General features: G+C 35.1%; 1 protein-coding gene across 3 annotated transcripts in view; it reads right to left on the bottom strand.

Annotated features, from left to right (window-relative positions):
• The window catches only part of LOC114516767 (adhesion G-protein coupled receptor D1-like), a 33,292-nt gene extending 10,625 nt beyond the window's left edge, over window positions 1-22,667 (bottom strand). The window contains exons 1-21 of one of the 3 annotated variants that reach the window (XM_028536334.1): window positions 22,583-22,667; window positions 20,170-20,212; window positions 19,017-19,301; window positions 18,610-18,662; window positions 17,292-17,345; window positions 16,715-16,814; window positions 16,004-16,099; window positions 15,299-15,359; window positions 14,643-14,775; window positions 14,275-14,412; window positions 14,093-14,196; window positions 13,747-13,861; window positions 13,277-13,430; window positions 12,764-12,830; window positions 12,603-12,669; window positions 11,698-11,783; window positions 11,198-11,324; window positions 10,821-10,862; window positions 10,490-10,557; window positions 2,068-2,110; window positions 8-782 (exon numbers count right to left, since the gene is read on the bottom strand). In XM_028536334.1, coding sequence (XP_028392135.1) covers window positions 10,495-10,557; window positions 10,821-10,862; window positions 11,198-11,324; window positions 11,698-11,783; window positions 12,603-12,669; window positions 12,764-12,830; window positions 13,277-13,430; window positions 13,747-13,861; window positions 14,093-14,196; window positions 14,275-14,412; window positions 14,643-14,775; window positions 15,299-15,359; window positions 16,004-16,099; window positions 16,715-16,814; window positions 17,292-17,345; window positions 18,610-18,662; window positions 19,017-19,301; window positions 20,170-20,212; window positions 22,583-22,654 — 1,860 coding nt within the window. In that variant the 5' untranslated portion in view covers window positions 22,655-22,667 and the 3' untranslated portion in view covers window positions 8-782; window positions 2,068-2,110; window positions 10,490-10,494. Of the gene's footprint in view, window positions 1-7; window positions 783-2,067; window positions 2,111-9,623; window positions 9,820-10,489; window positions 10,558-10,820; window positions 10,863-11,197; window positions 11,325-11,697; window positions 11,784-12,602; window positions 12,670-12,763; window positions 12,831-13,276; window positions 13,431-13,746; window positions 13,862-14,092; window positions 14,197-14,274; window positions 14,413-14,642; window positions 14,776-15,298; window positions 15,360-16,003; window positions 16,100-16,714; window positions 16,815-17,291; window positions 17,346-18,609; window positions 18,663-19,016; window positions 19,302-20,169; window positions 20,213-22,582 lie in introns of those variants that run through there. The other 2 variants (XM_028536335.1, XM_028536336.1) reach the window with 2 other exon arrangements.
• Between the last annotated feature and the right edge of the window lie 4,290 nt (window positions 22,668-26,957).

The raw sequence follows: 26,957 nt of genomic DNA, 5'->3' as shown, positions 1-26,957 counted from the left end.
TCATTACCTGGCGCCTTATTAGTTCGCACACCGATGCAGCAACTTTCTTACAATCTGTGCCTGAAATTAAAGCATGTTGACAGGCAAAAGAATAGAAAAGAAAACGGGAACATCAGGAACACGACAAACGTACACCATGCATCTTGAAACCTTTTAAACTTGCACCATACAGCGCAGATATTTGTATATTTACTAATCTCAGATCTAACATATCTGTGCATGCATGGAAAGATATAGCCTATAAAGCCCGTTTCCCACTTTAGGAGAATTAATTCGCGTGACCCAAAGATCGCGATATCCAAAATCCGGTGATGTGATTGGTTTGGGAAAGAATTCGCCGCGAAAAAGTAAAGTTGTTTCCAACTTTTTATCATTTCGCGCGAATAAATTCGCCTATAGTGGAAAAAGGCTTAACACACGAATAATTATAATCTTACCTGTAAGATTAAAGGTTTTAAATTGTTTCTTATTGGCATACTCACACCAACGAACATCACAATAAGTGATACTCATATTTCTTAATTGCAATGCACTCTTCAATTTAGTGTTTGTGTATGTCTCGCTTTTGTTACACACCAAGATCCACGTGGCTGGAACGATTTGTTTGGTGGAATTCCATTTCTTTATTCTAATAGAGTAAGGAAAATTTTCTTCGCCATCATCGCTAGAAACCAAGATTCGTTTGATTCGTTTGATTTGTTTGATTCCTTTGGTTCTATTGATGCACTCTTTTACTTTTTTGAATTTTTTACCGAACTTGTTCACTTCAATAAGTTCAATTGCTAAGAAACAGAGTTAGTTACAGTTAACTTCCCATCCATAAAGGCCGACACAGACTGGACGCGAAGCGGCAACGCGGCGCGAATTTTCAGTTTTCAGAAGCATATAAATTAAATTCTGGGATCAAAATTTGGAATCTATGGACGCTAGACCAATCAAAATTTATTATTTTAATGCAATCTACAAGAAAATTTTGATAAGTTAAAATCTATTTGCTTTTGAAAAATATAAAACGTTGAAAATTCGCGCCGCGTTGCCAATTCGCGTCCTGTCTGTGTCGACCTTAATGCCAAAATACCATTTATATAAATTGATTTGTAAATTGATTTGTTCCGATTTCAATTATCGACACTCGTGTTTTTGCACAAAAACATATTACACCATTGCAGCTGCTCAATATGCATGTGTATACACCTATTTCAATTATAAGGTGGTCTGAGATAAAGACTATACCACTATTCTACGGCCTTTCTCATATCATTAAAGCAGAAAATAAAAGATCTTTCTTAATTCGTTAAGACAAAATTTGATACACCACACTTACAAAGATACGACTCTTATTTGGGTATAATATAGATGCAAAACCAACGACATTAATAAATACCTAATAAACCAGTCTCTGTCGTATAAACTTGTAAATATTGGTAAGTTTCACGTATTGTTTTCATTGTGATTTGTGTGGGGGTCAACCTTAATTGCTTCGATCCTTGCTGAACAGGAGTGCCATGAGCAAATAATAATTGGGCATATTTGCTACGAAGCACAAAGCCAACACATACATTGAACAATTAACTCACTCAAATTTACTTTGTCCGATTTCGAGATGACCCCCACTAGAATTATGACGGCCCAGGAAACCCAAGAATAGAGAAGACTCCATAAAATTCTTTGATAGCAATTTTGTTTCCATTTCAAAACCATTTTTCGTCTTACAAAAATGAAACGGCGAATTTTTTCCTAAGAATTTTTGCTAAAAGTATTTCCCAGAGAGTGATAGAAGTAAATACAAAAACAGATGGCCATATCAGTGAAGGATCTAGGGGTGTAGGGAAATCCTAAATTTAAAACACCTTAATAACAACCCTATTGGTTATAGATTAGAAAAGAATATTTTTACATTGAAATTTGCCAATGCGATCCCGATTTTAAGTCGTAGTAATTTATTCTGCACATGCCTAGACCCGCCACTGAGCTATATATATCTAAACTATAGCATTCATATTGTAAATTGAAAAGGTATAAAATGAATTTATTTTATTTGAATCGACTATCGTAGATACTACAAACCTTTTTTGCATGTGTTGTTTAGATCTTGGGTTTGATTTTTGAACTGTAAAAATATTAGATGAAAGATTAGTTTTCCTGACGTATCACAGGTACTTTGAAGGCGTAAGTTAGGCTTTTAAATGCAATGCTTTTTTACAATAGCTAGCTATATTTTTCTGCGTCCATTAGAGTACGCTCTGATATGGTATATTGACCTCAGTAAGTTGAAGATTTTACAGCACAGCATTTATTTTTATGTTTTTCCCAACTTTGTACCTGCGTGATGTTATCTCACATTGAAAACGAGAATCGACTAACGCATTCTCTAGTAAAATTCAATATATCTTCAAATTTTTACAAGCTTCCCTTCTCTATAAGTTTACACTTGCTTCAGTCTATATTTTACTGAATATTTCTACCTATTAGTGCAAGCACAAGGCAAGAACTCAAGAACTCCCGACATGGAAATTGAGCAGGGATGAAGGAAAAAAACATTGTGGCGCTGCCTGTCGACACAAACCGCTCTGTTTCGGTAAATGCATTGGATACGACCAGATCATATCTTGTAAACTATACATATATACACTATAAATGTAGCAAAAAATTTCCCGCGACATTGTGTCATCGATCGGCATCCACGGCATGCATCGATCAATATTTCGTGTCTTCCGTTTACTTCATTCGAAAGAATACGTGGACATTTCCTGAGCAAAATAATTGTTTAGGACTTCCCGGCTTATTTAAACTATGATAAACTGATTAAAGCGAATTTAAAAAGAGACACCATGCATAGGTCTATACCTAAAAGTGTAAACATACAGGTCTACATCAGCCTATACGCATGGCGCTTTACTCAACTGACATAATAAATACTTTATATACCAAGACTTTGTATCATATATAATCGTATTCAGTATGATTTTTCTGTGCATGCAGCAGTTGAAATTCACTACATAGAAGAATCGCTGTCTTTTATCTGTTGTCTTATATCTAATACTCAAATTTATCGCATATTGAATAAAGGCCGGTAAACACTAGGCGACAACACGTCGTAGCGGCAAATTTCATCGTCTGAGCATGGAAATTTGAGCGACAATTTTAACTCCGGTGCAAATTTGTCAGTCAAGTCAAGCTGATTTTGTGGGACATGTCGCAGTGGCAAGACTAGGTAATTATCGCGCTCTTGTTGCCTATAATGATATTGATTATCATGCGTTGCCGTCCAAATGTACACACGAAACAATATTATATTTGTTGCAGCAACATATTGCAGCGATTGTCGCCTAGTCGGTACCGTGGTCTTAACGAACATGAAATCAATAGCTACATATGATGTTGCTTCATGCCAAATTCTGAACTTAAATAATTATATTTAACTGCATAGACTTAAATAATCCAAACTCTAAACGCGGGGTCTCACGTCAGCGGCTTTATTTGGACACGAAGAAGCATCGTATAATAGTAATCCACGTCGTCTTGGACATTCATTAGTCAACTTTTTTAAATATATGATTCCTGTAATAGACCATAATTCATTCAAAAATTTGAGCGCCCTGATAAATGTTTTGGAAAGACAACCTTAATAAATTTTCTAAAAATTAGTCAATATATACTTGCATGTATTGCTATATTGATTATACAAGTAAGTTATATTTGGTAAGCCCGTTTCACCGTTGATATATTTAAACAGTAACTATTAAAAAAAATACATATATTCATACCGTAGAATTAGCAAAACTGTAGATAAACCACGAAGCGATAAAGTAATGTAAAATTTTTTCGCAAACCAACATATTGTTTGTCTTTCAGAAGACGGTATAAGTCAAGTGTTTAAATTAAAACCCCGCAAAAAACAGTTGTAGAAAATGAGATGACAACTCCACTTGTGTCGACCAACCAATGGAGAGGTATTAATATAAAGAGAGGCTCGCACTGAATCCAGATGGCGTCTTTATATTCACATAATTGAAGTCTTGTTAATGTCGATAATTTTATATTTTTTTAAGCAAATTTTGTTAGGTTTCTAATATACAAAAAATTCAATTGAGTTGGCGTACTTGACTCAAATTCTAAACGCGAAAGGAATGACACGAGGGGAATTTTGCTCAACAGGATAAATAATATTTATACAGTACTTGTTTTTCCCAATAGTAATGTGTGTTGTTTAGGTTGCTCTGGCAACGTCATGCAAGTTTCCAAATTTACAATTCCTAAAAGGCAGTAAGGCCTAGGTTAAACGTCGCATTTTGGTCACGTCGTATGCAATTCACACAATAGATGAGATGATAATCAGTGAAGCATAATGAGGTGTATCATCTCAATATCTATGGTTTGAACTGCTTTCGACGTGACCAAAATGAGACGTATAACCTAGGCCTAATTCAACCTACTCTGAACGCACGGAATTATAATCTAAAGCCTAATGTTTCTAAACACATATAGTACAATACAGACAACGCGTATCAAATGCCTGCTTCTCATACGTCACCGACGGTCGGCGATGGCTATTGTCGATGATCATATCATGCATTGTCAGCGTTGATGAATGAAGTGCGTTGTTCTTTTGATTAATTTTTCTTCCTTACCGGTCACAAATAATACGTGGCCGCGACTGTACGCGCATGGCATATGAGAACCGGTCTTTAGGGCGATACGCAGTTTAATTGTGGTTCAATTGAATGCATAGTCACTAAATAATAAAAATATACAGTATACAACTCCCTACTCCAGACGGTATTTTGAAACGGTGCATAAGGGATATGATAGAATTAAAATTCCCACTTATGCAAAGCCAATAGAGAAGCAGAGTGAAAGTGGAGCCGGGAACTATAGGTGCACGGTGTGCACATTTCGTCATCGTCGCCATGTTGGATGATTTTAAAACGGATTTTCCTCTTTTGCAATTTAAATTTCATCCACCATGGCGAAAATGTCTTTGGCTTTACTCCCACGAGAATAATTGCACAACATGCACTTATAGTTATATAGTGAGTTCTCTGCGTAAAAACAATTGAAAAATTTGCTAATATTTCACACTTCAAAGAATCTTTAATCGCGCGCTTTTCTTAATTGTCACAAAATTCCCGCGTGCTTGGGGATCAAGTCATCGAAACACGAATTAAACCAAACCACTAAAGGAATACGGCAATATAACAATGATCTTTTTCCATTTTAAAAGAACGTCGTGAGTATGTACAAAATTCGTTTATGGATTTTTGTTAACTTCATTACTTCTCAAGATATTTTTGAATGAAATTATCTTTCATCCGCCATTTTTGAAATGCATATTCTTGCTCCGATATGCGTTACCTCATAAGCTGGGGGAAAATAATTTGTTTTGTAACTTCAAATTAACGATCCGGCGAAGTGAAGCTTCATGGTATTACAATCGCACGTATCTCAAATTATAACGTTCGAATTGTAAGAGCTCTGAACTAAACCGTAAACATGTAGTTGTTACTTTTTAAGCGTTAACCCTGCTTTTGACGTCACGTAATTAGATCTCATTATAAAACAAGATGGCGGATATATCTCGATAGTCGATGTTTTTGATCGCCAATATCTTGCGAAGTAAGGAAGATAAATAAAGTTTGTAAAAAGGCTGTATACGAAGTGCAAATTTTCGTTTCAGAAAAACAGAAATAATTATTATTGCCATATCCCTTTAAGAGATGTGCACACAAGCGTCGTTTTCGAGCGTTTTCAAATTCATTTTTATCTATAGATTGTCACTTTGAAGCCTTGTCCACACAATCCCAGGGAAAATATGCTCAATATCTTAAATTAGCTGCAACTATTATTGTAAATTGACGGCGTTTGAAACCGTTTTGGCATGAAATCGCTGGAAACCTGACCGTGTTGACATAGTCTAAGTAATTGTGTATAGGTTATTTGTAAACTTTGGACGTCAGAAGTGGAATTGCATGCATTGCAAGTTGCAAGGAAAGTGGCATAGTGTAACACCGCCTTTATTGAGTCCTACCTTAAGTCGATCATAAACACACGCATGCATTTGAAGTCATAGCTACTAAGGATGTACCACTTGAAGTGAAGGCCAGATTCATCTAAGTTATGTTGGTACTAATCTTGTCGTGTTGAAATAGACCGTTATTGTCTGGCAGCTATGCATGTGACACACTATTACATGTCGGCTCTACATTATTCAGATAATCGTCAGTATGAAGTAAACATACCACAGAATGATGACTTACTTTCGCGTTGAAGTACTTTAATTCTAGATGTTCGTTTAATTTTGCACTCCTACTAACAATAACAACAAATTCCTCTTCAGAATGATGTTCGTCCGAAGGGATTGTATGCCGACTTCTCACGTATTTACTTGTTAAGACTTTTACATGCGTAGTGATCAATGCCTTTCATGTATGCCTCGATAAAATGTACGTCTTATTCGTCTGGCCGTTTACCATGGAATATCCGAGTATTAATTGTTACCAAAATGCTGGTTGCTCGTTGTTTTAACTTTTGGTGGCAAGTTTCATGAACATGCATGCCCGTCAACCACATTGACGTGCACGCAGGAATTGAGTTGAGACTATGCACTTACATCATTAAATACGCATAACATATTAGGAAAAAACAATATAAGGGTTATAATACATGGTGTAAAAGTCATTAGAAATCATCTTTTCGTCTTGTCGAATGCAATTCAAGCAATATATGATGAGGTTAATCATTCATTATCCATTGTTTGAATAGCATTCAACGCGACCAAAAATGTGATGTACAGAATAACCCAGAGCTAAACGACATTTAGGGGCTGTTTACATGAGCCCGGTTATCCGAGATTCAACGAAGCGTGAGATGATTTTGAGCTATTTTATAAGTCTTTATGACACCAAAGAAGCACATGCTATTATTGTGGTGATTATACGACTGCCAGGATTATGTTATCTGCTCATTTCAATACCTCAAAATCATCTCACGCTTCGTTGAATCTTGGGTAACTGGGCAAGAGAATTTAAGCTCCGTTTACACTATACACTCCATTTCTGCCACACCGTACCAAAAAATCGAGTGTAGTGTAAACGAGGCTGAAAAAACGAGAGTAGTGTAACGCGTTTACTCGCGAGGCTGAACTGGGGCTTTAATTGAAATTACGCTTGTGAATATCTTCTTTTCAAGAGAACATTTGTTATTTCTATACAAATCACAAAATTATGTCGCAATTGATAGCTATTTGCACAAAGTTACGTATATATAATAAGGTAGCCACAATTCAATAAATGTATTACGGGCATTTATTTCATATAATGCAGCTGTGCATAATTTACAAGATTATCTCAACACTATGGAGAACTATTATTATTAGCTGATTGAGCATTTACTGTTCACAAAACACTCAAATCACACTCCAATAGAAGCAAAAATTAATTTTGCCCGGTGCGAACTACATATGGTTGTGGTGAGCAGCCTAGTCGGCAAACATAAATAATGGCTCAGCGAAATTTCACTTACACCCTGCTATAACTACCGAGTGCTCCTGTTTCTTTTTATTGCTTTTTTATTTCTATTATTGTTTTGCGCAAGGTTTTTCCGCAGAAAACCTGCTTGCATGCTAACAATCATTAGGACGGCTTCGATCATTAATACAGGAAAAATCTCACGTGCCGGAACTTGTCCGAACACCCTGAAACGTCAGTGCCAGGGATGCAACTTTTAATTTTAAATGAATACTTTGTGTATTTCATTTGGAATGAATGATTATATAGACTGGATCGAGCTTGACAAAAAAGCCATCTTTATCTTCAAACCATTTTTTTAGAGACAAGCTCCTTATAAATTCTATATTGCTTATAAATTATAAGTTATCTTATAAATTCTATATTGCTTATAAATTATAAATTATAAATTATAAATTATCTTATAAATTCTATATTCCTACGTGTTCGGTTTTTCTTACCACTTCTAGTTTGATAGCCTATACGATTCTGAGGAGGTAATACGTTATAACCCACTTATTTCTTGGGCGACGAGTTTTAAGCCCCGTTTATGCTACGCGCGATATTTGGTACGGCACGGATAAAACTGGCACCCGTACCATTTTTATCCGTGCTTGCATGGACTACCACTTGTAAAAGTGGCACGGCCGAAACTTTTACCCGTGCCGTACCAATAAATATCGCGTACGTATTCGGTGCTTTAGGCTCATACCAATTTCAAAAGTTAGCCTATACACGGGCATTCATGACAAACAAATGACATGACATACGAACATACGACTACGTAATCTTATTAGATTACATAGGAGTACATAAATTTATATCGTAGATTACATGTAGTAACTAGGAGCTCAGTTGAGCTGTGAGTTTGAAATATATCATTATAACAAATAAATGCAATTATTCCTACCCATTGCTGGAATCCTCTGGAAGAACAACAGCGGATAAAAGAACCATAAATGAAGAAATAAAAAAGTTTTTCGTAGACGAGCATTGTAAATTGTCTTTAATTAAGCAGACGGTATGTTAAGGCTGAGGTGTTTAAAATGCGGCCGTTATGGAGTTATGATATTAAGCACTTTAACTTTCCACTTGTGCTTGACCAATAATAGGAAAGCTGAGTTCATTTAATTTCCAGATGGCATCGCGGTTTTTTTCGCAAAGCAATCACATCACTGGGTTTCAAAAATCGCTTCGCGTCGCGCGCGAATAAATTCGCCCAGTGGAAAACGGGCTTTTAGCGGCCGCGGAATATTCATATACTCACTTTCAGCATTATAAAACCAGCAGAAGTACTGCATGCCCTAGAAAATTGGCTTTAATTATTTAAAAAGACGATTACTATCACGATCTATTACGAGCACTTACTTGATTAACAGTTAATATCATGATATTGATATTGCATTGATAATGCATGCATGCATGGCTATCATAAATTTGACACATTTAATTGATTTCAATAAACTCATTCAGTTGAATGATTAAGTTTCAACTTTTATAAATTTTCAAAATGCAAAAAAGTTAAATCATGTTTAAATAATATTGCCTTTTTCCTAGGAAGCATGCATGGAATCGAAAGTTCGATATTTTCTGCTATATGACGCTATACGGGCGTCATCCCAAGAAAAATGAGAACTAGGTGTTATCCATTTTAGAAATGGGAGACCATGCTTATATATATACAGACGATATAAAATAGCTAAAATAAACTTGGTTCACTTTACATGATTTTATTCACTACAAATTTGTTTCGTATAACAAGCACTTGCCACACTCATCAGGAGAATTTAAATGTCGGGCTATATAGTTGTCATGGTTATATATATATATATACTATTTACATGTTTGACGAAAAACGAATTGCATATATACATATACGTATTGTATTAGGTTACATTACTGAAGAAAAATTTATTCTCTTTGTCTCATTTCGATAAAAGTTCGCTTCTATACTTTGGTATATCGAGCACACATGCATAAATACATATTTGGCACATGCAATATATATATATATATATATATATATATATATATATATATATATATATATATATATATATATATATATATATATGTATATATATGTGTGTATAATTCCACTCGAAATTAAGACCCTTTCAACCTCTAGAAGTTAGCTACGTCGAGTGAAATATCAAAAAACATAATTGATTTACCCTCTTCTATTCAAGGCATTACCAAGATATACACATTAAACCTCTCTCTCTATTTATGCATATATATAAATGCTAGGTAAATATTTAATGGTTATATCATTTTAGTTTTGTTTCTTAATCGAAGATAAGAAATTCATCCCCTAAAAAAATTTATATAGTTTAATTTTAGTTTAATGTTAACTTTGGCTCTTTTAGAATTTTAGTGTATTATTTGAGTTAAAGATCTGGACGGGAACAATGGGAAAAGATGACATTTCAAAGACTGACGGGAAAATTAAAGTGCAGGGAATGTAAAGAACTCAGCATTAATTGAGAGGGGGCACGGGGTGGTCTTGTCACGAAATCATGAAGGTCTTTTTCAGATTTCAAGAATCACGAAGTTTTTAACTTTTTTTTGCTAAAACACACCGGCTCAAAGAAGACATTACAAATCCACGAAGATGTGATGACAGTGTATGAAGGCCCACGAAAATCTACGACTAGTTGACTTTGCAGCGGAAAAACTGTGAGATGAAGTAGAAATCAAATGTTTTGATTTTTTGACCTTTAGTTTTAATTTCATGGGGTAAAAATTTATAAATAGTGGCAAAATATTGGTGAAATTACGATGCCTTAGCTAGCCAGCTTTTTAGGTCATCACGATTCACGGAATGGCATTTTCCTAAATCACGAATCATGATGCACAAATAACAATGATCACAGGTCACGAAAATAGCCTTGACAGCACTTACAACAAATTGAACAAGCAATGACCAAATTCTGTTTTGCACCGACAGAAATAATAATAATAATAATGAAAGTACAAATTACCTGCCTTATGTCGTGGTAGAGGAAGCGTTGACGTTGAAACCCATTTTCCGACCAATTGCCACCCGAAGCTGTAAAAGAATGAAGAAATACCTGAGCAGATCGAGCAAAATATTCAATAAATTTTTCAATTGTGGTCAAGAGTGAATTCAGTGTGTTGTCTTAATATAGCAAAGTTACTCTGTTCTCGGTGGCTACAAATTCCACCATGTGTGTTGAAATCGTGCAACAATCCCATATTTTTGGGATCATTGCAGGATTTCGAGTTTGGGATACATATGGGAATTGATGATACATACACTAGAGATGGGTACTACACCCACAGATTACGCACCTCTGTGTTGCAAACTCCGTAGAATAGAAAGATGAGAAATCCCTAATCAAAAGTAAGATGAATGTCAAAACAAATGTTAAAACGTCATTTGATGTGTTTTATACAGGTCTGATAAAGAAACAGAATATTCATAGCTTGCGTCTATATGTGAAGGATAAAGAGCTAAAATTGTAGTGGTTATATTTTAACGAAATTTATCTTAAAGACGGGACCAAACAGAAAATCTTTAATCGTATTAAATCCATTATATGGTTGGAAAAATCGTCCCCTCCCCCTCCCCCCGCGTAAGATACAGGATTGAGGTTCGGTCCTTTCTCAAATTAAAAGCCATCCAGTATTATCGGCAAAAACCAGGAATAATATTCTTGTGTGTTTACCTGCAGCGATGAAAAAATTGCGAAGAGATATTGCCATACTATGAAATCACTGTAGAGTGCAATGACACAGAAAGCCCAGGAAAGACCAAGAGTTGGGAATAATATCATAACACCGCGTGCTGCAGAGCTGTAGAAAAAATTGCAAAAACATATTTTTGGCAATTTGAATAACGACACATCTCTTCAAACATTGAGCAGCCGCGGGGAGCTTTAGCAGTGCATATGACTACGAGTACGACCACAAGTACAAGATTCGTATATGTTATTTGCTTACGCCACCAGCCAAAACTCGTACAGTGAGTTTTTAAGTACGAGTTTGTTGATTAATTTCTTATTCAAAAGCTGAACGACCACGAGTTTCGTCAGATGGCGTAGGAAAAAGGAAAGAGTTAGGCGCGAAACTGACGAATCTTGTTCTTGTGTGCACTGCTAAAGCTCCTTAACATCACAAAGTCGTTTTACGAATATGCATTATAATTATGGGTGACTTATAGCTATACATTATCCTTTTCATGTTATCGGTGCATGTCGACTTCGAAAGAAGAAACACTACACGAGCCACAGCAATAACAACCACCAGAGTTACCTGTAATGAATTGAAGTTGCTTTGTCAATATTGGCATTTACTTTTTAACTCTGTAAATGAAGCAATCTGATTGGCTGAGAAGCGTTTCACAGCGGGCCGGAATTTTGCATCCGGCCCGCTGCAAAATGCATCCGGCCCGCTGTGAAAAATGCAAGCAAAACGACAAGACCAAAGCAACGTACGGCTAAAATGTGTGAAAACCTTTCTGGGAAAGGCTAAATGAATGTTAAAAATAAAAAACATACCCGAAAAACTTCTTTTTTTTGGATTTTTTACGCCTTTTTTCGCTTGTCAATACGTTGTTTTTTTAATCGATTTGCCGTGATTTAGTTGCTATGGTAACAATATTTGCCATTTCATTGGCTGTTTCCCGACTAGGATATCCTTATAAGGAGTTGTTGACGTATTAAAATTCTAAAATGGCTTGCAGAATTTAAAATTTTTATAGTTTATTCTTTAAATTTGTTGTATTTTTTGTGTTTTATAAAGTCAAAAAAGTCAAGGTTAAAAAATAAACACGTTATTTACCGGCAGCTTCGGTCCGGATGCAAAAAACTGTGCCCTCGGTCTCAAAAACATCCCTCGGCCTACGGCCTCGGGCCGTTTTCGAGACCTCCGGCACAGTTTTTTGCATTCGGACCTCGCAGCCGGTGAATGACATATATATAGTCCATGAAGGAGTTCCAATTTAAATAAATCGAACATCGTATGAAATTACATATCGATACGTTTTTACTCTCTTGAGCACATTAGCTATAATTTTCTTTGGAACTTAGTAATATTTCGAATTAATAGTGAAGAACGAAAACACTTAATTACCGATACAACCAGCATTATCGGCGCAAAGACAACCCAGAATAAGTCTTCTTCATGAGACATCCAACACCTGTAGGAAAGAATGATTCTGGCCATTATAATTCAGGAACTTTTATGACAAACTTAAATCCAAAACATAAAAAAGGAAGTAAAATTTTATTTACCATTGTTTTGTACCATATTTGTCATTTTTTATTCCAGCAACTAAGCCGACAAATAGTAAAGGAAATCCTGTGAAGTGGATTGAAATAAAAGCTAAATAATATTCTTGTATATTTACATCAAATAAGTAAATTAGCTTGTAGGTATTGTAACGTTACTTACGTGGTGTTCCTATGCATGAGCTAATTTTCTTAATCAAAAGCTAAATAAAGTTACCTATGTTGACACTTTGAATGCATGCATTCAAAAAATGTGCAGATCGATGCCCAGAAAAGCAAATATACTTATCAAAAAATCCCGAAGTGAAGAAATCCGGACATTTCACTTTGTAAATATTACAAAGTTTTTCCATGCAAAAGTAAAATATCGTTACCTAAACGTTTGATATTAAAGTTACTATAATTATCTTGCATATCTGTAACATTGACAATAATAATTGAACAAAAATAGTCGAGATAACGACGAGATGTACGTTAAAGTGATTAATCAGTTGTGGAGTTATATGTGACACTTACCCCAACCAAATACCATGAAATTTTTAATTCTTACACACTCTCCACTGTACACAGAGATTAGCTTTAAATAAAGCATCACAGCTTCAAGAAGCATCCATACAAAAGAAGCCAAGGAAAAATAATGAACCAAGATGGCCACAACCTTGCAAGCGACCTAAACAAAAAAAGATAACCTATAGTTTATACACACTTGCTCAATATACATTGAAAACTGATTTGAAGCCAAGATGTCGGAATGTGAAGCCTTTCTCGTAGGTATGATCCAGGCCTCCACTCCGAAATATCGTATGTAAAATGGCGGCAATTATGATTTTACCTTTGAAATTTCCGCGCCTGAGGCTGGATCATACCTACAAGAAAGGCTTCATGTTTCGCCATCTTGGCTTTACTGATTAATGAGCGAAAGACAGAGGGCTAGCGTTCCAGACTTATCTCAGTTCACTGGTGCACTATATAAATCCATGCCTTACCTTATCATCTGTGGCAACCATCCCCACTAGAAAAACAATCTGTGTCAATCCCAATGCAATCTGCAAGTTGAAATGTACCAAGTGACGACTAGTCGTCAGAATCTTGAGATCCTTGCTGAAATTTGAAAATACAACAAAATTAAATTATCGACAGTTTTTAAACTGATAATCATCAAGTTCTTAGAAATTATCATCTTTTAATTTCCAGTTAAAGAGCCAATCCTTACTCACTGGAAGTTGATTTTAAAGTGGCACGTACAAATTGAGCATTAGTTGGCTGCACTTAACATGAAGTTTCAGTCGATTAATATATTAGTTGAAGAAATAAGACTGTATGTATACTCACAACAAAACAGCATAAATAATGCATGAGATCAATAGGCCAGCCAGTGATAGTCCAGTTCCGATATAATAGATGATCTCTATTGCCTTTTTATTGGAAGCGCTCATCTAAATTAAATATATAGCAGCGAAAAAAGAGAACGTGTTACGTGTGCTATTAAAATGTATATGTTAGAGTCGTTTTACCTCGTCGGTTTTTGGAAGAATAACCATTGTAAAGCTTGATAAATGATTTGTCAAACATGTAATATCATCTTCATTGACTGAATCAACACTCATATTCTTATCGCTCCATTCCTCTCCGTCCAAAAACAAGCATTTCACCTGAAAGGTTGAAACAATAACGACAAAAATGGACTTTATAGTAATTTTGAAAGATAGAGATGTTCAGCAATAATAATCTCGGATAGAATTAAGATTAAACCAATAAGAACCTAGTACTTTTACGCCTCTGACACCCATGCATGATCCTGATTTTATATGAAAAGTTTTGAAATGTTTTTTAATCTCAATCTAATTTATTTTAATCTCAGTCAAGTTTTTTAACTTCGTACCTGCTCTTTTAAAACTCTTTTCAGCCTGTTGGAAAAATTCAAAGATATTGTTTCTTCTAGCGTTGATAAGAGTTTCCCATTGACAATATAATCCAACGTTATGATTTCAGATTGGGCAATGGGAGAGCGATCCCTATAGACAAATCAAGTTATAGCCGTTAACATATATTAAACAAAGCTGAACATTGGTAATTCGAATAAGAATTCGAAATAAAAAGACTGGATTAATGCTTCAATTAAGGACTCCGTGGTATATAAATATATAGGACGTCTCCATAGAGGGTAGGGTAGGGTAGGTGTTGTTAATAGCCATATAGCCCATAGACTACGGACACGGGGGAGGGGTGCAGCTGCTATAAAACTAACATGAATTTGATTTTACACACAATACAAAGATTCATTCGTGTTATTCCGCGCTGTTATTTACGAGAGGAGAGATTTTTGTCTCCCAATTCTTTCATCAATGATAGGGAATTATGCCAGGATCACGTAGGTATATACACAGATTCGATTCTACCGAAAGACACGGTTCGCCGATTTTCGGCAGTTTCCGTTTTGGTCTGCGTTTAATATCCGTAATATAGCGTAATATTCTAAAAAACCTCTTTCTGTCTTACACATGCACGCACAAAAAGACTAATATAATAGCTACATACCACAGATGGCTGGTGTTCACTGTGACATTATCCAAACGCATGAAAATCCTTTTCACAGAACCTGTGCAATGTCCAAAATACATTTACTAGCAGATAACTCAGTTATCAGGGAGGGTAATTCTTTTAGGAATGCCTTCCCGCTGGGAGAAGGAAAAAATATTAGACTAACGAGGACGCTGAAAACCAAGGTGGTACTACGTGTAGAGGCCAATGTAGAAAATATGTCGTGAAGAAAACAAATCTAAATTTTTCGGGGATTGTAAAGTTAAAACACACCGCGGTCAATTATTTTGCAACTGAGAAATAAGCTATGGGAAATTAATTATATGCTACCAGGACTATGACATAATCATACAAGCGCTTCAATTGTGCTAAGAACCTCTGATGGCTAGCTGATATTGTAGTTTCATAGCAGCTATCAAAAAGCTACCACGTTGCTTTCATGTCATCGAGAAGCCGTGAAAATGCCTCATTTGCATGAAGGCGTCGCAAGAATGACAACGCCTGTCGTGGGGACACAACGTCTCGCGTTTGATGTTTCTTTGTTGTGCAAACGCCTCGTCGAGCTGACCGCGTCGTGAATCGTAAACTCCCCAATATTTGCATGACGATGCATCGTGCAATGTGACGGACCATTTGGCGAATGTAAAACGAGAAATTTGGAAATTCATTGCTATGAAGTGGTTTTTCTTCGATATAACTCACAATTTGCCCGGCTTTGGCATAGCTTCCTAAGAGATTTGTACGGTGTTGTCTTATTTTGAATGAAGTGCGTGAAATTCCCAACGAAGATTTCCAGCTCTGAAAAGAAAAGCCAGTTAGCGACGTAAAGAACGGTCATCCTTCACGACAAGTTACCATGCATGCAACCAGGTGCATGTTTGCAAATTTAAACGAAAACATGCATGCAGATGTCATGCATCACAAATTCAAAGTTAATCTAAAAGAGTCAACCAGTATAAGAGATCTAATCTTTAGCCTTATTATATCGCAAAAAACGTAAGAAAGATCCTTTTTTTATAAGTATAAAAAACACTATATGATTCCAGGGGCCGATTGTTCAACGGCCGGTTAGCTTAATCGTGGGTTAAAACAAATCTTGAAACCGAATTAAAGTTGAATATCTTTATTCATAAATATTTTCTGGACCGACCGAAGTAATATTTTTTTAAAGCACAGGATTAAATTTAACCCAGGGTTAGCGCTAAGCTAATACCTTAATTTGAACAAGTGCCCCCAGAAGAGAAATTGGTGGCTATACATGTACAAAATCCTGATCGAAAAGAACAGCTAAAAATGAGACTTGTCATGTTCGTCGCTCAATTCTACATAATCAGTGATAATTTATGCAATTTAGAAAATGATGATTATGTATCTGATTGATAGAAGGACAAGGAGTTAGTGAAAATTACATACTCGAAGTGCCGTTTTCTAGTCTCCATGAATTGGAAAAGGAAGGAGGGCGTACATGTTTAATAATTTCTTCATTAAATTGGTGTAGTGCTTTCCTGCGACTCTGTTAACAATAACGAAGATAAAGATAATTAATTTGCGACACCAAATAAACTTCAGTCCTGTTTTATAGCTCCACGCTAGCTAGCGCTGTTGACCGGAGCAAAAACGTATGCGTTAAAGACTTTGCATGGCCCCGTTCACACGGTGCCGGATTGCTATCGAAACAGGTCAAGTTTTGAAGTTAATAAAAGACATTGGAGATTATAAATCTCCGAAACTTGAAGAAATATACCAAATCTTTCAAATTAATAAACATTTCCTAATAGTCGTTGCTTCATAACGACAAACGAAGATTTCATGACGAGCGGAGCTATATATATTATATAACAATTAAACAAAAGCAAGAGTAACAATTAAACAAAAGCAAGAGAGTGACCACAACTGTATAAACAAATTCAGTTGCTGCATGTGTGGAATTAAATTGCCCTTAGTAAAAAAAAACACATGTACGAAATGACATTTTATTGAGTTTTCTGACCTTATTTAACCTCTGTAACTTTCTGAATTTTTGAAATTCCGACGACATAATTTCCTGCAAAACAAATATCATTTGGCCTTTGACGTGGATTATTTTTAATTCCAATTGGAGAACATTTCCCATGCATGCCTTTGAAACGTTTTTTAAAGATGAGGTAAAGTCTATTCCGCATATATTCCGCGCAGCAACACATTCCATCAATAGGGGAGCAAATTTTTTGATATTAGCGCGATATTAGCGCGTTGTATTACAAACGGACAGTTCGGGAGCACAATTATTTTATTTTATGTCGCAAGGCGAAGAGCCTCGAATTGCGAGTGATGAAGATAAGGCTGCTAGAAAAAAGCAATATTATGCATAGAGGAATGCTTCAAAAATTTATTTGTCAAATGAGGACCCGAGATGGCGAGGCTATTTATCGTCGCTACAGACGCTACTTTCTCGCTTGTTCTACAATTACAAATATATAAAGGTTTAAGTAACGGTTTATTTACAAGCTTCGCTTTATATCTTCTTCAAAATATAATAATATTTTCTTTGAAAATATAATATAAAATAAGCATATTCATAACAGCTGGTTGAGCGAGAACGAGAAGAAACTAAGAAGATTAATACGACTCGTACGTCATTTAAAGATTATATAACCAATGTAAACAAGCATTGTAATGCGCGGAATATATGCGCAGAACGGACTTTACATCATCTTTAAGCTGGCTAAGCCTCCAGCCGAGTTCGTTCGAGCTGAAAAGAGCGTAGTAGATTAGTAGAAATGCAAAATGTTGCGAAATGTTTGGTTCCGAAATGTTGTAATTTGTAGCCTTACAAAGTTTGCAAATTTATATCCTTTTTTCTACGGAGGCCAAAAATGGTAACAATTTCCGATTGTAGTAAAAAAGTATACTAATTTCCAAAAAATGCAAAAGGTTCATTGAGAAAAAAATCAAGCTCGCTCGATCGTCCTCAATATATATGCCCGATGAAAGCCGACAGCCTCAAAACACGATACAGTTTCGTCTATCGCCGTCATCGACCGGAGAGAAATTCAGCCTATATAGTGTGGTGGAAAAACACCTTGAAATTTGTTTCAGAATTTTGCGCGTGGAGTTTATACCTATATGCAAATGCATATTTATCCCGAAAACTCGCTGAAAACCGGTAATTATTGAATTAATTGAATTAATTTTTTCACTAGTGACTTCACTATCAGAGCTGTTAATAAGCTATTCTGGAAAAAAAAAGTATTGTTCGCTAAAAATATAATTATTATATTTCGCTGTTTTGCTATGAAAATTACATGAATATATTTAAAAATGATTACCTGGCCCCTTATTAGTTCGCAAACGGATTCAGCAACATTCTTACACATTGTGTCTGAAATTAAAGCATGCTGACAAGCAAAAGAATAGGAAAAAACCGAGAACAACAGGAACACGACGAAATGTACACCATACACTTGCACCATATAGCGCAGATATTTGTAAATTTACTAATATGAATTCGAAGATGTAACATCTTCGAAGAGATATAGCCTATAGAGTCCGTTGTCCGCTATAGGCAAATTCATTCGCGCGACACAATGCGATATTTGAAATCCAGTGATGTGATTGGTTTGCGAAAAAATTCGCCGCGAAAAAGTAGAATCGTTTCCAACTTTTTATAAGTTGGGACGAATAAATTCGCCTATAGTGGATAACTGGCTTAACACACGTATAATTATAATCTTACCTGAAAGCTTAAATTTTGAAATTTCGTTCTTTCTGGCATATTCACACCAACAAGCATTTGAATAATTGGTACTCATATTTCCTAGTACAGTCATTAATTTAGTGCCCTGTAATTTCTCGTTTTTGTTACACTGTAAGATCCATAAGATTTCGGTGGAGCTCTTTGTTTTGATGGCACAAGGAAAATCTTTTGCGCCATCATCGCAACTAACGAAGGTTTCTTTGGATCTTTTTAGGCATTCCTTGGCCTTTTTGAATTGTTCACTGAATTGTTTCACTTCAGTTGCTAAGAAAAAGAGTTAGTTACAGTTAATTTCACATCCATAATGCCAAAATACCATTTATATAATCGTTGTAAATTGATTTGTTCCGATTTCAATTTGTTCCGATATTCGTGATTTTACATGAAACATATTCGATTACAGCTATTTCAATTATAAGGTGGTCTCAGATAAAGACTATACCACTATACTACGGCCTTTCTCATATCATTAAAGCAGAAAATAAAATATCTTAATTCGCTAACATTTGATACACACTTACAAGGATATGACTACATATGACCACAGTGAAAACACTTACATATAAATATGAATATACACTAATACACATACAAAGATTTGACCCTTATTTGGGTAAAATATAGGGTTTGTGTGAGACATAATATAGATGCAAAACCAACAACATTAATAAATACCTAATACACCAGTCTTTGTCGTATAAACTTGTAAATATTGGTGAGTTTCACGTATTGTTTTCACAGTGATTTGAAATGATATGAAATTGCGTATATTTGCCACAAAGCACATGAAAAGCTAACACATACAATCAAAAATTAACTCGAGATGACTCCCACTGGAATCATGACGTCACATTAAAACCCAAGAATAGAGAAGACTCCATAAAATTATTTTTATAGCAATTTTGTTTCCATTTCAAAACCATTTTTTCATTTTACAATGGCGAAATTTTTCCCAAGCCCATCAGAAGTTTGTCCGAGACAATAATTATTTTACCTAATTTTTGCTAAGAGTGATAGAAGTAAATACAAAAACAGATAGGCATATATGTAAGCAATAGCACTCATATTGTAAATTGAGAAGGTATAAATTGAATTTATCTTATTTGAATCCACTATCGTAGATACTACAAACCTTTTTTGCAGGTGTTGTTTAGATCTCGGGTCTTATTTTTGACCTGTGAAAATATATGATGAAAGATTAGTTTTCCTGATGGTCCACAGGTACTTTGAAGGCGTAAGTTAGGGCTGCTTTCCAGTTACGGGTTTTTTTCTACGCACGTACGCGCACGGAAATTTGAAATGCGGGTAAATTTATTTATATATATATATATATATATATATATATATATATATATATATATATATATAAATATATATATATACTCTAATGTGGTCTATCGGCTTCAGTGCGTTAAATATTTTTAACATATCCACGTGTTTTAAATGATCGAATATAATATTGAATAAAATAAGCGACAGCACTGTACAGTTTCTGTTTTTCCATGCTTTATGTTTCTCACATTGAAAACGAGAATCGACTTCTAACGCGCTCCTTTCGAGAAGTTTCCCTTCTCTAAGACTAACACTTGCTTCATTCTATATTTTGCTAATTATTTCTAACTATTAGTACAAGCACGAAGCAAGAACTCGCAAACTCCCAACATGGAAATCGAGCAGGGATGAAAGGAAAATTGCGGCGCCGTCTGTCTTAGTCCTTCCCTAGCTCTCAGTGATCAAGCGCTGCGGGAATCTTTTTTCCGGTATCAAATTTGTCTCCGAGGGCTATGATTCATAGGACACTTTAGCTCATTTGAAATGTTTAAACCTACTGAATGTTTAAGAAAAAAGTTTAATCATTTTCGCTTAGCATTTGTGACATTCGACTCTTAATTAACACGGAGTTTAAATACTTTCACCTGTTGTTGACATCGCTTAATTCAGTTTAGTATTCATATTACTTGCTTTTTCCCAACCAAATTGTTACCATTATATATAAACAATTTAGGGTTTCGCTATTACCTATAGCAAACTTTACTTTTTCGCGGGTAAATAACGGCCAGTATATAAAAAAGAATTACATAGTGCAAACATACATGCAGGTGTACGGCAACCGATATATGCTTGGCACTTTTCCCAGCATAACAAACGATTATAAAATAAGCATAACAAACAAATTTAATTTAAGAGAAGTCGAAGTAGAGTTTAGTCAAGGGCTGCGTGTGCGGCAGATATTTAAATTAACGAAGTTAACAGCGGTACTTTTCTGGAAGGTAAAGTAGTATATAATAGATGAGTCAAAATGATGTTCTCGATCTGTTTTGGTAAATGCATTGGATACCACCAGACCATATCTTGTAAACCATACATATATACACTCTACAGTTTTGAAATATAGCAAGAAATTTTCCCGCCATTTTACATGGCTTTCGTGATCATTGAGCATGCATCAATATTCCGCTTCTTCCGTTTGCTTCATTCGAAAGAAAATACGTTGACTTTTTCTGAACAAAATAATTGTTAAGGACTTCCCAGCTTATTTAAACTATGATCAACTTGTTTAGTGTATTATAGCGAATTTAAAAAGAGACACAATAGATCTACACTTAGTAGTTTAACCCAAAAGGAAAAGTTTAAACCTGTATACGTGTCTACATGCAGCAGACTATAGCACTTTACTAAATATAACAAATATTTTATACCAATACTTTATTATATATATTATCATATATATCATACATTGTATTCATTTGCGATTTTTCTGTGCATGCAATCAGTTGAAATTCAGTACGAATCGCTCTCTTATATATAGTCAAATTTTTCGCATAATCCGGCAATATAAAGGCCGGTAAACGCTAGGCGAGAAATCGCTGCAACACGTCGTAGCGGCAATTTTGATCGTCTGAACAGGGAAATTTGAGCAAAAAATTTTTCCGCTTCGGTGCAAATTTGTCGATGCAACACGTCGGACAAAATCAAGCTAGTTTGATATTTTGCGACATGTCACAGCGACAAGGCTAGGTAATTATCGCTATATATATGATCAGATCCATGTCATTGCGAATCAAGAACTATTTACTTTGAGTATCACTTCGCCTGTATCATATTTCTACTTTCTATATTTCACAATGTAAATAGCTAATTCATTCGCACTGAAGATGGCTTATATAGTTAAGTCGAAACATGTTTGCTTTTAAAAATTCGTTTCAGTATTTTAAATGCTTAATTATCGCTCTTGTTGAGTACAATGTTTCTATCATGTATTGCCGTCCAAATGTGCACACAAAACAATTATATTTATTGCAGCCACGTATTGCAGCGATTTGTCAGAATTACAATAATTATTTGAACATATTGTATACTAAATGTTTTGGAAAGACAACCCTAATAAATTTTCTAAAAATTAGCCAATATATACTTGCATGCATCGCTATATTGATTATACAAATAAGTTATATTTGGTAATCCCATTTAACCGTATGTTCAATTTAATAGAAAAATTTTAAAAAAACAACGCAGTAACTATATTAAAAAACCCGTATTCATACCGTAGAATTAGCAAAACCGCAGATGAACCACGAAGCGATAAAGCAATATAAAATTTTTTCGCAAACCAACATATTGCTTGTCTTTCAGAAGACGGTATGAGTCAAGTGTTTAAGTTAAAAGGTCGCAGATGACGGTTGTAGAAAATGAGATGACAATTCCACTTGTGTCGACCAGCCAATGGGGAGGTATTAATATATAAAGAAATTCACACTGAATCCAGATGGCGTCTTCATATTCACATAATTGAAGTCTTGTTAATGTCGATAATTCATAATTTTATATTTTTTAAGCATATTTTGTGAGATTTCAGTTCTAAGACAGAAAATTCAATTGAATTGGCGTACTTGAACTCGAATTCTACTAAATGCGAAAGGGATTATACGAGTCGAATTTTGCCAGAATAAATAATATTTATACAGTACTTGTTTTTCTCAATAGTAATGTGTGAAGCATAATGAGGTGTATCATCTCAATATCTATGGTTTGAACTGCATCCGACGTGGCCAGAATGAGACTTATAACCTAGGCCTAATTAAGTTATTACTGTTATAATCTAAAGCCTAATGTTTCTAGACACATATATGGTACAATACAAACAACGCGTATATCATAAGCCTGCTTCCCATACGGCTCCGATGGCTATTGTCGCCGATTGCTATTGTCGATGATCATGCATTGTCAGCATTGATGAATGAAGTGCGTTGTTCTTTTGATTAATTTTTATTCCTTACCGGTCACAAAGAATACATCGCCAGGACTGTACGCGCATGGCATATCAGAACCGGTCTTCAGGGCGATACACAGTAATTGTCGATTCAATTAAATGTATTGTCTCTAAAATAAGAAGTCACTATAATAAAAAAAAACAGTATACAACTCCTTACTTTTGGGTAGACGGTATTTTAAAATGGTGTATAAGGGATATGATAAAATTAAAATTCCAACTTATGCATAGCCAATAGAGAAGCAGAGTGAAAGTGGAGCCGGGAACTATAGGTGATGTGAACGTTTTGTCATCGTCGCCATGTTGAATGATTTTAACAAAGGATTTTCTTCTTTTACAATTCAAATTTCATCCAACATGGGAAAATGTCTTTGTCTTTACTCCCACGAGAATAGTTGCACATGCACCACCTACATTTAACACTTTTTGATAAGTGCATACATGCAACGATTTCTCTGCGTAAAAACAATTGAAAAATTTGCTAATTTTTCAAACTTCAAAGAAGCTTTAATCGCGCGCTTTTCTTAACTGTCGCAACATTCCCGCGTGTTTGGGGATCAAGCCATCCAAACACAAAACCATTAGAGGAATACGGCAATAAACATTTATCTTTGTCTATTTTAAAAGAAAGTCATGATTATGTGAAAAATTCGTTTGTGAATTTTTGTTAACTTTATTACTTCTCAAGATATTTTTGAATGAAATTATCTTTCATCCGCCATTTTTGAAATGCATATTCTTGCTCTGATATGCCTTACTTCATAAGCTGGGTGAAAATTCGTTTTGTAACTTCAAATTAACGATTGCAAGGAAATTGGCATAGTGTAACACCACCTTTATTGAGTCCTACCTTAAGTCGACCATAAACACACGCATGCACTTGAAGTCATAGCTACTAAGGATGTACCACTTGAAGTGAAGGCCAGATGCATCTAAGTTATATTGGTACTAATCTTGTCGTGTTGAAATAGACCATTATTGTCCGGCAGCTATATGCATGTGACACACTATTACCTGTCGCCTCTATATCATTCAGATAATCGCCAGTATGAAGTGAACATACCACAGAATGATGACTTAATTTCGTTTTGGAGTACTTTAATTCTAGATGTTCGCTTGATTTGGCAGTCCTACTTACAATAACAACAAACTCCTCTTCAGAATGATACTTGTCCGCATGGATTATATACTGACATCTCACGTATTTACTTGTTAAGACTTTTACATGCGTAGTGATCCATGTCTCTCATGTATGCCTCGATAAAATATACGTCGTATTCGTCTGGTCGTTCACCATGTAATATCCGAGCATCAATTGTTACCAAAATGCTGGTTGCTTGTTGTTTTAACTTTTGGTGGCAAGTTTCATGAACATGCATGCCCGTCAACCACACTCGTGTGAACGCAGGAAATTGAATAACGACTATACACCAGCTTACATCATTAAAATACGCATAACATATTAGGAGAAAACAATACAAGGGTTATACAGGGTGTCTCCAGAAAAACGCAACCACTTAAATATGCAAGATGATTAATATTGTTCTGGTTTGCACCACAGTTCAGCTAAAATGACTTTTAGCATTTATATGAAGGATTAAGAGCCATTTTCAATTCGCAGAGGTGCTTATCTATTGTGTTTTAGGCCTGTGTTAGACGTCGCATTTTAGTCGCGTCGAATGCAATTCAAACAATAGATAATGAGATGATAAACCTCACTAAACTTCATTATCATCTCATTATCTATTGTTTGAAAATGCGACATCTAACACAGGCCTTAGGCCAAAACAAAGTCGAGCACTGATGAAATGGCCACTGGTACCCATTTTAGCCGTGCCGTAACAAAAAATCAAGTGTAGTATAAACGGGGCTGAAATAGGGCTTTAATTGAAATTACGCTTGTGAATATCTTCTTTTCAAAAGAACATTTGGTCTTTGAATGGAAATCACAAAATTATGTTGCAGTTGATGGGTATTTGCACAAAGGTAGCCACAATTCAATAATATAATGTATTACGGGCATTTATTTCATATATATAATGCAGCCGTACATATAATTTACAAGATTATCTCAACACTTTGGAGAACTATAGACCAATTGCGAAACTTAGTGACCGCGCCTTCGCTCAACACGGAAACGAGGCTTATTATGCAAAAAACAATATTTGTATTTTTTGCTGTACAAAGCTATTCGCCGAGTTATATGCCGTTTTTCGCCTTTGTTTTACATATTTTTCGATACCTTTCAGCTTGGTTTCATCGTTGTTATCATAGTTTTCAGGTTAGGAAGTTTAGCCTTTCAATTGAGGCGTTTTTGTGGTATTTTCATTAATCTTTTCGGCTGCTTTCGTCGGGGAAGTATGGAAAAGGCCGACACAAACTCAGGTAAAAGTTTAGTTTTTCCAAACTATTTCGTCTCAAGTTTTGAAAATATATTTCATTTTTCTCCCTCTTATTTGTGCAAAATTTGGCGACATATATTTGGTGCAAAATCTATGTTTTTATGTCAAAAATTATTGAAAAGTCACGATCGAACAAACCACCATGTTCACATTTCTCATCTAAAATTTTTTTATGCCAATTTTATCGATCGATAAGATGTAATTTGACAGCAATTTTTCAGCTCAGCAAAAAAAATAGTAGAATTCTTTTGACAAAAACTATAAGAGATAAAATAAGCAACGGAGTTTTATGTTTATTTTCCCTGTGTATATAGACTACAGAGTACAGTACATGTGATGTGATGCCGACTGAAAAGCAAAACAACTCTTCAACTTGGCACACATGCATGACATGGATAGTAAAATACTTATAACCAAAACATAATATCATTGTCTATTTTGAATTGTCATTTGAATATTCCTTTTCCGGCAATAACATACTATAAAGCCACAATGCGAGCTGCAGCGTTTTTTAAGATACACCTTTACATGATGGCAAAGCCGAAAGCGAAAAATATTTAAACCGGAGTTCGCAAGTGTTTTTCCGTTTAGGATGGTGAACGGGATCCATTCCTTTTCAGGTATTCCTGGTTAACCCTTATTAAACATCTATTGCATGGTAGTAGATAGAAAGAATAGTGTTTTGTACTAACAAAAATGCAGAATTCAGATGCAAACTCAGATGCATTCGAATTCGACTTTTATAAAATTCGACCTTCAGGCCGGCATGCAAGCTATGCATCGTCTCTACTTTATTAAAACGAATATAAACAAAAACATTTCAGTCAGTTACTTTTGACCATCTTAACAGTATTACTGTGGTATAAAGAAAAAAAATACAGTGATATTTGTGAATAAATTTGAATAAATGAAGCCATTTCAGTCATCAGGTTTGAAAATTATATAATCTGACTGTCACTTTTCAATAATTTTTGACATAAAAACATAGATTTTGCAGCGAACATATGTCGCCAAATTTTGCACAAATAAGAGGGAGAAAAATGAAATATATTTTCAAAACTTGAGACGAAATAGTTTGGAAAAACTAAACTTTTACCTGAGTTTGTGTCGGCCTTTTCCATACTTCCCCGACGAAAGCAGCCGAAAAGATTAATGAAAATACCACAAAAACGCCTCAATTGAAAGGCTAAACTTCCTAACCTGAAAACTATGATAACAACGATGAAACCAAGCTGAAAGGTATCGAAA

The sequence above is a fragment of the Dendronephthya gigantea genome, unplaced genomic scaffold (genome assembly GCF_004324835.1).
Source record: "Dendronephthya gigantea isolate DGI-Jeju-01 unplaced genomic scaffold, DenGig_1.0 000006F, whole genome shotgun sequence".
NCBI classification, from domain to species: domain Eukaryota; kingdom Metazoa; phylum Cnidaria; class Anthozoa; order Malacalcyonacea; family Nephtheidae; genus Dendronephthya; species Dendronephthya gigantea.
Note: the sequence above shows the minus strand (reverse complement) of the source record. Positions and strands in the feature narration are given on the sequence as shown.